Source organism: Equus quagga, chromosome 3 (assembly GCF_021613505.1).
Source record: "Equus quagga isolate Etosha38 chromosome 3, UCLA_HA_Equagga_1.0, whole genome shotgun sequence".
Lineage (NCBI taxonomy): Eukaryota > Metazoa > Chordata > Mammalia > Perissodactyla > Equidae > Equus > Equus quagga.
The window spans coordinates 37,734,540-37,747,785 of NC_060269.1; the positions used below are offsets into that span (position 1 = coordinate 37,734,540).

The window sequence follows — 13,246 nt, forward strand, 5'->3', positions numbered from 1 at the left end:
GGTAGAATGACTATTTATTAAAGATACTTGTAATTGAAATAGTCAAAGCACAGCACACTGCCACTTTCTTACTCCTTATGTAAGCAATAAAACAAGACAGTCTGGCAGTGTGTTTTCAAAGAGCTACAGAGCACCTGAGACGGGGTTTGTCACAAGGCACAAGGTCAGACACAGACCGACGTCAAGCACATGGGGAGAGTAATAATCCTCTAGAAATATACTATCAAGTATGTCATTATCAGAAAAGGAATTTTCACTGAGATGCCTTTTTTGGCATTATGAGGCCAACCAAGTGGAAAGCTTTGTTTCTAGAGATCTAAGGGCTATTTGACCACTAACTTTCTAATGCAAATGATGGTTCTTATATGAAAGGAACTTGATTGTACCAGAAATCAGAATAAATTTCTGCATCTAAGTATTAGCTTCTTTGTACCATAGTCTTCAGTTTTTTTGAAAAACAAAACAAAACAACTTGATGCATTATTGATAAAATTGAAAAATAGAAAAATATCTATATTATATTCATTGTATGTAATAACCAAGTTAATGTGGCCAATTTAATAAAAGGCTTAGAAAGTAATACAGAAGAAAAAAGTGTTCAAACTACTCTCCACTTCTGTGCTGGGAACCACTGGGGTTACAGAGAAATAAAAAATCCCCTGCCCTCGGACATGAACAGACATTTCTCCAAAGAAGATATACGGATGGCCAATAGACACATGAAAAGATGCTCATCATCACTAATAATCGGGGAAATGCAAATCAAAACTACACTAAGATATCACCTTACACCTGTTAGAATGGCAAAAATAAACAAAACAAAAAGTGACAAATGTTGGAGAGGTTGTGGAGAAAAAGGTACCCTCACACACTGTTGGTTGGAATGCAAACTGGTGCAGCCACTATGGAAAACAGTATGGAGATTTCTCAAAAAATTAAAAATAGAAATACCATATGACCCAGCCATCCCACTACTGGGTATCTATCCAAAGAACTTGAAATCAGCAATTCCAAAAGTCCCATGCACCCCATGTTCATTGCAGCATTATTTACAATAGCCAAGATGGTGAAGCAACCTAAGTGCCCATCAACTGATGACTGGATAAAGAAGGTATGGCATATATACACAATGGAATACTACTCAGCCATAAAAAGGATAAAATAGTCCCATTCACAACAACATGGATGGATCTTGAGGGTATTATGTTAAGTGAAACAAGCCAGAGAAAGATGAATCTGTATGACTCCACTCATAAGTGGAAGTTAAACATGTAGACAAAGAGAACTGATTGGTGGTTGGTTACCAGGGGAAAGGAGGGGTGGTGCGGGGGTGGGCACAGAGGGTGAAGTGGTGCACCTACAACATGACTGACAACAATGTACAACTGAAATTTCACAAGGTTGTAAACTATCATAATCTTAATAAAAAAAAAAAAATCCCCTGCCCTTATGGGGTACGCAACATAGCAAACACGTACACATACATGTGAAATACTGCAAAATTCTGCTAGTGTCTGATTATACAACTTAACCATAGAAGATTATTAGATAATTGTTTGATATTAGGTTTCATATACTTTTGAGGGATTGATGGGTTAGTAAGTGACAGCCATGGTACACAAGGCAGAATTCTAGTTGAAGATCACTTCCTCCCTCCTTCCACACAAAGGGAAGTTGCTGGCAGATGAGAAAAGCTTTGACGGGTATCATAGTGTATTACAGAGAGACACTAGTATCCCACCTTCAGTGAAGCTATGTAATGCAATTTAGTTTTAATTCCAAGAAACCTAGCAATTAAAAACAAGTAGGTAGCTCTTTCTAGTACTTCATTCCACATGAAAATTGTAAAAATGTTTATTTTTGTCAGTGTTTACATGACTTTTGCTCCTCTGATATTAACTTTCACTGGTCTTTTTTGTTGGCATGATCTCTTGGGAGAACCGAGCTTGACAGATCTGGGCGTGTGCATAATTTTGAGTTGAGTGACCACAAAGTGCCCATAGGTAAGGCCTGTGCCCCTGCAGCATTCAGATGAACTATTTGCCAAGTAAGTGCTTACTTGTAATTTAACATTTCAAACCTCCTCCTATCCATCCATCCATCTAATCTATATAACCTGTCTCACAACTGCCTTTCCTTTATCTCAGTTTTCTCTAGTAAACCTCCTGAGATTCAGTACTAAAAGTATTTTTATTTAATGAAAATTAGGTATATTTGTCTAGATAAGTAGTCTTCAAACTGGGGCATGCACACCCCTGGGAATATAAGATTTCCCAAGGGATACACAGGCACAGATGGTTTTAAAGGAACCAATTTCTAGTTCTTCAACTTTCATATGTTCTCTTGCCTGAAATAGATTTGCCTGAGAATTCTCCTGTGAGTTTTCCTTTCTTATCTGCCCTTTCGCATCCTCTTCTTCCACTAGATTTAAAAAAGGCATATTTCTTGCCTATCCAGAATCTTACTATGGTGCTTTCCCTCAGGGTATAAAAATCTCTTGAGAGCCAAATAAAAGGACAATTCAAAATACTGATGTGATGCTGAAAAGTGAATGCTTAAGGTATCAAATCATTCTGCAGGGCAGGTGGTTTCCAATTCATTGCTTTCAATAAAATGGAGGGAGGATCTAATCATGCCGTCAATTGATAGATCATTAAAAATAAGTTTTGATGATAGATTGTTAAAATGATCATTTGATGATAGACCATAATAATAATTCTTAATAATAGATCACTATATAAATTTTGTCACATAACTCAGAGAAAGAGTTCAACAATTTGAGTGACATTGTTAAAACAAAACTCTTTCCTATCTCTTTTCTTATGTGAGTAATTTTCCTCAGAGCTTCCATCCATAAAAAACAAAAAAAAAACTAGGATAGAACTGTTGACAAGTCCTGTCTCCTTCAGCAATAAACAATGTATGTCCATGAATACATAGGTAATTGAGGAGGAAATGCCTCATCAATTTCATTAAAGATGTTCTTCCATAAATGTTTGTTTTTATGTTTAATAATGTTTATTAAAATTTATAATTTTAATAGAGTATATTAATAATATCTGTAATGATAACAATGCAGATTTTTTAAAAAATTTGAGCTTTGTGATCATAGGAAATTTTAACATTTAAATTTATATACATATGTTTAATTTTCCATACATATTTTTATTGCTGAAAAGTATAATAGGGTAATTAATTTCAAAAGTTAAAATAAAAATTGCATAGGGGAAGTAAAATGAAAATATAAATTCAAGATGACAAAGGAATAATGTAAAATTTTCCACTTAGAGTTTTTTAATGCATTTTCTAAATATAGAAAATGTTGAATATCAATTCACTTTAATATTTAGATTTCACTGGATATATTTAAAATTTTATACACTATGCTAGAAATTATAACCTTTGCAATTGTTTTAAACGTGTGATAAAAACTTTCAGATGTCAACTTAAAAATGTGTGAGAAGGTACATGGTTTTAAACAATTATTTTAGGGGATAAAGTAGCAAACAGTCTAATGACCAGTGATTTAGAGCATGGAAGAAAACTGGCCCACAGGCCAAATCTGGCCTGTGCCTGGTGTTGCATATAAAGTGTTACTGGAACACAGCAATGCTCATTTGTTTATATATTGTCTATGGCTGTTTTTGTGCTATAACAGTAGAGTTAAGTAGTTGTGTCTGAGACCCTATGGCCCACAAAGCCTAAAATATTTAATATCTGGCCTTTTACAAAAAAAAGTTTACCCATGCCTGTTCTAAAGGGTTACAATTGCTGAATTATTTAATTAGACTTCATACTATAGGATATTCATTGTCAAGTTTTAAGGCAAACAATGAGTCTAGACTTCAGAAATAATGCTTTAAATAACAGCAAATGGGTGTCATTATTTTCCTGACTTTTAAAACTTTAACCAAATGAGAATTTTTTTTTTTTTTAATATATGGCAAATCGTATCTATTCAAAGCAAAAGAAGATTTAGGAACCAAAGTAGTATTTATCTTTCATATAGTTACTTCTTAGATTTCTGTTTATATTTGGGGAAATGGTAAATGAATTAGTTTTGAGCTTAAGGTTTTTTGAGTTCATCTTGATAGTTCATCTGCAAATGGAGCCATTTAGCGCTCTATTGAAACACTGGTTTTAAAGACAAAAGATGACAGACACATAGGGAACACTCTAAATTTTAAAATAATAAATTAGCTTATTCATATGCTTTATTTAAAAACTTTAAAAAATTCTAACAAATTTATTTGTGCCAGGGAAATTTGACAAAATTACAAGCCAAACATCCATGCTAGTGGCATACCCCTGCAGCTAGGCAATTAAGTTTTTTATTTTAAAAGTTTGAATAGTATCTTCAATATCAAGGTTTAACATTCTTAGTGAAGTCACATTTGAAATTCCCACCCATAAGGATGAAAAACACTAAACTAGAGATTTCAACTAACCTACTGAAAAAGCATAACAGCAATTAAATATTCTAAGTCATCTGCTGCAGACGACTCTTTCTGGTCTCCTCCCTTTCTTCCCCCCTGAACAAATTTAACCTCCAATGGCAATTTATTGGGCTGTAGGACCCTAGGAAAATGAATACAAATATCTTAACACTGCCATTGGCTGGGCAATATATTTCAACTTCGAAACTGCTCTGCAATTGCACATTAATCCCCTCAGACCGAACAGAGGGTCCAGGAAGAAAGGATTGATCTCCTTTAATGATGAAACCCTGGCACTACAGTTTTATTTTTCACAACATAGTGCTGCTAAGAACCCCACTGTTATTATGAAAATTTCCCTAGCAAAGGAGCTCCATCACATTACCGGTGCACCAATTCATCATAACGTGCCTCGCTCCTGCTCATCAACAAGTCTGAGTGATGAAAAGATCCAATATTATCCTGACAGTACTTCATGCGCATTCTCAATCACACATTATTACAGCATCCATATTAATTTTCAGTGACACGCGTCCTAGGCCTGTTCAAATTAGGCAAACCAACGAGGGGGAGTTGATGAAATACCAGCATAGCCACAGCTCATTGCATTCCAATTTGCATGCAAATGGTTTATCAGGAAAATTCCATTCCCAGCAACCAGCAAGTGAAAAACAACTGTAATCTACACTTCAGGGCCACCATACAGAGCTTAATGAATCGCAAAGAGAGAAGGAAGTGACAGACCTATGAGAGGATCGATTTCCACTGGCAGCTGGTATGGCTGGTCTTGTGCAGCACCTTGATGAGCTAAAATTCACAAAAGACAAAAAAAAAAGGATTATTTTTCATATACTAAACTACATAAAAATACGTAAGTTAAATCTTATGCAGAATTGTCTCCAACCTCCAAATCTCTCACACAGTTTTGTGAAATTTAAAGAAAAAAAATCCAGGTGCTTTTATGGCTAGCTTATTAAACATTTATTTTAGATTAGTGCTGTTCTGAACATGTGCCATCAGCAGTGGCTCCAGTCCTAGGCCATAAGCTATAGCAGATGCTTGACTGGCAACCTCTGATGCTGCAACAAAACAAAATTAAGTGGTAAAGCGCGCTGAAAACAAAATGTGACAACCATCTGCTGACTGTAGCAAATACTATTTTTTTGTTACTTCTTAAAAAGGCAGTTTTGAATGCTGCAGGACAAAGGATCCAGAAAAATGTCAATTTATAATGGAGAAAGGGAAAGCTCTAAGTCAGGGAACATTTAATGTTTCATCCATCACTTAAAATCGATCATTTGAAAGTTTGAATAAAAATAAAGAAAGCTATCTGCAGATAAATGTTTTAGTTAAATGCATTTGGCTGAAAGACTTTCTTAAAGATTTGATTGAGGCTTTTTAAAAAAGTTTTATTAATATTTAATATTTCCATGGTTTCAATTTAAAAATACTCTGAGTAACAAAAATCAATCCATACTAAGAATAGTTTGTTCAATTCTCAAAATGGTTCTAAAGATTCAGGCACACTTCTTTTGTAACCAAAAAGAGGTTTTGTTGGCTGTTTCCCTGTGAAAGGTAGAAAGACCTTAGGCAGAGAGGAAGTGTACTAGGGAACAGGAGCTGCCACTGGCTAGCTGTGCAACCTCAGGCAAATCATAAACCCCAAAATGTAGGGTTCTGGAACAGATGACCTTTTCAGCTTTGTAATTCTGATAGTTAAATTCTGGGTCGTTTTCCAAATTACTTTCCCCAAATGACTCAGCCATTCATCCTGGTCAGTATCTGACGTTTATAGACGCATAAGCATTTAAAGTACTGCTTGGTCGGTACTGGTATTAGAGCTCTGCTTAATACCATCAGATTTTAAGAAATCTTTCTGACTTGGAGGGGCCAAAAATAGAAATGGGGTATAATGAGTTCATTAGATTAGTTTTAAATTTATTATGTCATCATTTCCCCTGTTAGTAAATACCAACTTTTCAAGGATGTGTGGAAGATCATTGATCCTAATAAAATACCTGAGTAAGCACAATATTAGCACTGAAAATTATGGCTGAGTATGTGTAAGACATAAACGTAGCTGAAGAGGTAAAGCCCTACGACTCACTCTTTTTTACTGAAGGTATTATCTTTGCTCTTTACTGGCTCTGCCAGTCAAGAAATCACAGGCCACAGACAGGGAACGATCAGGGAAAGTGCACCACAGCCTCTGATTTATCCAACAGTGCCACTTGCTCAACACTAACACCTTGAGAATTTTTGTCTACTTCTGAGAGTCTGGGATCATAGAAACATTAAAACCAAACTGTCAGTGAAAGAGGTTTAGGAGGTTAGCTATCTTGTGGTCATGCCCCAAATCCCAGTTCTGCCACTGACTGCCTATGTGACCTTGGGCAAGCTTTGTAGCCTCTGTGTTTCAGTTTCCTGATCTGTGAAATGGGTTAGATCGGTTAGGTTGAACCACACAAAATTATCAGTACCTGACATTTTGACCTATAAAAATGGCAATTTCATATGGTTCAACCTAAATATAGAACCTGCATCCTTAAGTTGTTGAGGGGATTCAATGAGTTAATAAGTGTAAAGTGATGAAAACAGTACTTAGAACCTGGAAAATGGTCTATAAGCATTAGCTGCTATTATTTTTTCAGAAGTATTGCAAGGTCCTTTGAATGAGAAGAAAGGATAAAGATGATTTTTTTTTCCTAAATCAGGACTCAGAAACTACTGAAAGAAAAGACCGGAGCTGGTTGTCTAATGAACAAGCTATGGAAATCACAGATTCTCAGAGAAGAACCAGAATCTAAGTTAAAAAAAGAAAAAAAATTAGTGTAACATGAAATTTGATATTCATTGGAAAAAAACGGCTAGGGACTTTTGACATTTGTTTAAAATCAAGGCATACTGACAGGTAAAGGTGGCACAAGATAGGATGAGAGATCAGATTTATGTGGACATATCTGAAATGAGGCCCAGATTTACTAACATGCATGCTTCATACTTCAGGTGCAGGTGCAGAGCAGAATTGAGGTCACGTCATGGAAAGTTAGCCACCACGCATTAACATTTGTCACCATTCTCTGTGTCTATCTGGTGAAGAGTCGCTGTGTCATACTGTAAAGCCAGAGGGTGGAGACAAAAACCACTAGTGACACAAGGTCCAGACACAAAGAAGGCTCACTGGGGAGAATTACAGGCAAAGAATTGGCAAAACATATGTAGTCTCCCAAGCTCTTACCTCACAGAAAGGGGAGCTTGAGCTGGGAACAGTTGGATGTACCAAAAGTGGTACTCCAGCAGAGGGACACTGTCCCTAAATCACTTTATCTATCCATAGAAAAACTGGAATTAGGGAAAGAATACCTGACAACCAAGTACTAAAGGAAGCAAGCCTTCTAGTCAGGGAAATGGGTTGTTCAAAAGGGGAGTGTCAGGAGCTCAGTCATCAGTGTTAGGGAGCGTGCCTAACAACTTGAACATCAGCTGGAGACCTCCTAGCCCTTTGGTTGAGCCAGCTCAGTTCCTGCTGAGCTGGAGGCTAAACTAAAGATGGGGGCGGAGAGTGGTCAGGGCTTTCTAGCAGCTGAAAAGGCCTGTCTTTCCTCACGTATGCTGTCACTCTGTTTAAACTGAAGAAGTTCTCAGAGTTGCCACAAACAGCCATCTAGGATAAGAACCATTTGTGGTGGCCCTGATGTCATGCACACTGGTGCTTTTGCCAAGCTCTCAGGGTAACTGTGCACAGAGTAGGTAAGGCCTCTAGTGTGTCTGATAGAACACACCACCAGCATGTTTTTCTTCTAACGAGTGGTATTTAGAGAATCCAAAAATCACATTTGTTAATCAAATTATAACCTTTAGTCCCATAATATGTCATTTGCATACACATTTACCTCTGTTAAGTAAGTTCATTTGAATTAAAGGACCTAATAATAGAGACTTTATATACCTGGCTCAATTTTTATCTTCTCTACTTCATCTGAAATCTTTTCTCTACTCAAATGTGGGAATTCGTTTCATTTCCAATGGCCAGGAAAATGGCTATATTTAATAAATTCTGATACCAACCACAGATTCTACATGATAAGTACCTTATTGAGTGTAGTCAGGGCATCACGTTTTTGTTTGAATGTCCAATTCAATTCTGTTCCATTCTAAAAGCCCTTGCATTTAATTTGGCATGAGGTTCTTGTTCAAGAATTTATAATTTTGCAACCATTTCAGGTATTATAATGAGCAATCCTTTATGCACACTTTACAGATTTAATGACAAGTTAACAGACTATTAAAATCTATCTTTTAAAATTTCCTACTTAAAACAATGGCTTGGGAAAAAATCCTATAATCTCCAGTACTTTAAAAGATTTTTTCCTTCTTAAGAAAAGAATTTCTAACTAGTGGCCAAAAAGAACAGTGCTAAATCCAGATCCCAACATTCCTGTTCTAATGAGAGGTAATAATTCACAGAGGGGTGACCATAAAATGCTAGACAGAAAACTTGGGTTCGAACCTGGCTCTGCCACTGACTGGCCATATGTGATACTGAATGAGGCAAGCTCCCTGGGGCTCAGTATCTTCACTGGTAAAACGAGGGCTGGACTAGATGCTCTCCTGTCTCCTCAGACTTTGATGGTTTATGATTCTAATGGTTAGTTCAGTCTCTTGCTGTTAGTTACCATAACTATTCAGCACTTAATGGAAGAAAAGAATGTACTTAGGGGTTTGCAGTATTTTGGCTGTGTATTTTACGTTTTCAACCACAAGAGACACTACCATGTCATGCATAGAAAGGCACATAGTAGACAATCAGAAGTGTTTACTGGTGAAAGGAAATGGAAGAAAGGCGAACATTTGATAAATAAATATATACTATTTATGGACACAATATAGAATATCATTATATTAAAATATTACACCAGAAATATTTATCTCCAAGGAATAAAGAGAAACCACCAGATGTCAAAGAATGGTTTATGTTTTAATATTTGTATTATATGCCTCAGATGGGACTTCTTTAAGCCTGTCAAACTATTAAATATTTTGATTCAGACTAATGCTAGAAAATTTAAAACCTTAAATGTTGAGATATAGTTAAGTGGATATTATAGTATCTTTACACAGTGTTCAGCAGTTACTATGCCTTATCATGATACTTCTTTACTTACCAGGAAAGTTGTGCCACTTGTTCACAGCAAATAGCCTGTTAGCAGTGACTGTGATCACAGCAGGAGTCGCCAAACCAGGCTGGGTGTTGGCTGCCACGTGAGTGACAGGGGAGTTGGAGGGGAACTTTAGGACCATGATAACATCCTGCTGGGCTTGGTCTGTGAACATCAACGGACTCTGCAGGAGGAGATACTGTTGAGTGGGCATGACAAGACCCAAATACACAAGAAGGAAAAGACAAAGAAAGACAAGAGAGAGGGCGTAGGAAAAGAAGAGGAAGATCATGTTAACAGAAGTTGCAAGTGAGAGCACAGTGAGCAGAAAGGCTTAAAGAAACAGCAACTAGGATTTGCCTGTTTTTCATATAATGTCATTTGAATTTTTGGGTGATAGAAGTAGAATACATTAACTGAAACACTTTAAAAATCCATAAATTTTATTAGCTCTCTTCCCCACTCCATGAAGAACTTCCTATGAAGAACCAAAAGAATGACTTGGTTTAGATTGTACATAGGAAAGGATTGGGGATCACATTAAACCATTCTAATTGCTATTTTGTGTCAAATACAAAAAAAAAGAAAGAATGAGAACAGGTAATAGGCACAAGAGCAACCAAAGTAATCTCTAAGAAGCATCAAAAGTTGTGTTAAAATGAAGATTTTGACAACTAAATAAAGAGATAATTAAAACAAATATATTTATAAACAATAGTTATACAGCATGCATGTATTATTACAGTAAAGAAATAACTTATGAATGTAATATACAAACTTAATTATAAAGGTGTTTCAAAGCAATGCATAATTAAATGTACTTGTAAAAACAATATATTTATATAGTGTACCAAGACATAAACACTGCCCTATTATAATACAAATGCCACTACTTCCTGCTGTAGCTAAGGATAAAGAAAAATACCTGGTTGCCCCTCCTCCTTCTCGGTTAAAAAAAAAAACTAAAGCTCAAGACTTGATTTCTCCTTTGAAAAGCAGAAAGTAACTGAAAATGTTAAACAAAACACTGTCTGTTCTAATAACTAGCAACAAAATAAATCTTGAAGACTACTAAGGATTTAGAACATTCCTGTAACCCATATGTCATAATCCATGACATACATAACACCACTCTGATTCATGAGCTTTATTTATACTTTGTGGTAGTATGCTATCTTACAGTAATTGAACTGTACATTTTCAGCAATTCTCTTCTACCATGTCTATTTTCTAATAGCTGATTAGTATCATTCAGAATTGAAACACTTTGATAAAGTGCTTCTGGCTGCTTTCCTACTGCTATATTTCAAAACACCAGGTATATGTAAATGTGTAGGCACATATATTTAACACGTATTTATTCAGAATTGCTAATAAAAAATTAAATACATTTGCATTTTTATTATCAGCCCTTTTAAAAAAGTTATTAAGAGTACTTAGAAAAACATATTGCAGTAAGAATTCCTATTTGCACTCTTTGCATAAAGGTGTAAATAAAGGCAACTAATAAGCTACCCAGACACCCTTCTGAGCAAGTGGCTAAAAGCCAATCAATATTATGAGTTAATCCTCCCTGGATGCTCATTCAATTAAAGGTGTCAGTAATGCCTCATCTGATGTGGCCTCAATTAAATCCAACTATCTGATGGTGTGAAAACACAGGGGGATACAGCAACAGCAGCAAAACCAGACAAATAGGCAGCCTTCGTGTGCCTGCTAATTACTACACCTGGTGTATATTATGGCTCATGCACTTAACGCAGCACGAAGTGGCTTTAATTTCTGCTGTATTTTTGTGTGTGTGTGTGTGTGGTGGAGTGCACTGATGGTTGATGGGGGAACTCATCTGAATGGTAGTAAAAATAATTAATAAACATTTGGGCCTTTGATTTTTAAAATTTCAGATGTCAATAAGTAATCTGTGTCACATAAAGAACGTTTTATACAGTTTTAAGGAATTCTGTGAAATTGGGTAAAGATGAGAAACAAAAACCAAAATATCCTATAAGTTAGCTTTGAAGGAGTCTTGGAAAAAGGAAAAGAAAGTCATTTCACAGTACCAAACCTTATTTTTCAATTATGTAGTATTTTTTAAATAATATTTACTAAAGTCAATTTATAAACTCTGAGAAAGTCATAGTACAACATACATTATAAAGTCTCACTGAAAGGAAGTTGATACATATTTCTGAGCTTAACAGCTCATATTGTAAATACCATTAGACTCAAATTGAATAATTCCAATGTTTATACCCTTAAAAAAAACCTAGAAAAATCTCTCATGCGCAGGAAGAATGTCTTGTTTACATAGTGACTCTAGTGGGCCAACTCTTAGCCACATGGCAAGGACAAGCCACCTTCCACAGAAAGCTGCAGAGACCATATCCAGAACTGCCCACTGATTCTTACAACAAGCTGTCCCTAGTTTGTTCCTATACACTCCATCTTGACTAGAGCTCCCAATGCAGGCAAGTAGCAGGAAACTCTCTTGGGAGCTCCATCATTTCTTTAGCTAATAGATATGGAATAAGGAGCACTAGAAATAACAAGAAGCACACCCCAGTATATTGGGATAGTCCACAGTGATGGCACCAGCTGTAGATGAGAAAGACAACTGGTAAAACAGGGATAAGAGAAACAAACCCTCATCTAATCCTGAGTACCTCTGCAACCCAAGTCTGAGGTAGAAGTAGGAAATCGCTAGCCAAATTGCATTCACTTTTCCCAGATTAAGTGTACACTTGTTGACAACTCTGGTTTCTTTCTAACACACCTTTCTTTCCCAACCACATATGTGTAAGATGAAAAACACAATTTGCACAAGTCTGAAAAGGAGTTCAAGTATCCAGTTCAGAGGAAAAAGATAATAGGAAAGACAGTCTCCCCTCCTATGAACATGTGCCTTCCCAGCCTTCTCACCCTACAGATAGTAAAGCTGATCTGCCTGGATGAACCAATAATCCTTTTGCCATGGAGAGAGGCTTGGCAGGAGGAATTCCCTCTTTGCCTCAGTGACCAAGGCTGTGCAGTGACCCAGGTAGAAAGTCAATGGAGCAGTGGAGGTGGTTCCATTAGCCAGCACACAACAGCCTGGGTCTCATCAACAAGCTATTACTAAAACTAATTCCAAAGCCCAAACATAAATCATTCTTACAATTTTATGGCATTATCTTCCATTGTTCTTGCTAAATATTCACTTTTTGTGTAGTCTCCTGCTCACTAAGGTTACCCTTTATGTTCATTTAAATTGATTTTACCTGTTTAAAACCACTTAGGGGAAAAGGAGATGCAAATAATTTTTTAAATGCTTGTAGTTTATTATGACAGCCAATTCATATAACTAGAGAAAGAAGGCGAAAAAGGCTTGGAAGAGGAAAGAAGATGACAGAGAGCAAAAAGGAAAAAGACACAAAGAAAAAGGTGAGATGGGAAGAGAGAGAGAGAAAAAGAGAGAGAGAGAGAGAAAAACAGCCAGACATAGAAATGGCTACATCTCTATCTTTTGGCCTCTTGGCTGTTACTCTCTCCTTCTCAGTATCTGTCAAAATTCTACCATCTCTAAGTAACAGCATGGAATTAGAATCTATCTTAAATTATTCATTATATTTATGGAAACAGATTTTATACTCCCTATTCTTAATTTAAAACAGT

At 36.2% G+C, this 13,246-nt stretch overlaps 1 protein-coding gene across 4 annotated transcripts in view; it reads right to left on the reverse strand.

Annotated features, from left to right (window-relative positions):
* Positions 1 to 13,246, reverse strand: part of LRBA (LPS responsive beige-like anchor protein) — a 710,247-nt gene that overhangs the window by 36,979 nt on the left and 660,022 nt on the right. For 3 of the 4 annotated variants that reach the window (XM_046655938.1, XM_046655936.1, XM_046655937.1), the window contains exons 50-51: positions 9,602 to 9,794; positions 5,181 to 5,243 (exon numbers count right to left, since the gene is read on the reverse strand). In XM_046655938.1, coding sequence (XP_046511894.1) covers positions 5,181 to 5,243; positions 9,602 to 9,794 — 256 coding nt within the window. The remainder of the gene's footprint in view (positions 1 to 5,180; positions 5,244 to 9,601; positions 9,795 to 13,246) is intronic. The other variant, XM_046655939.1, reaches the window with a different exon arrangement.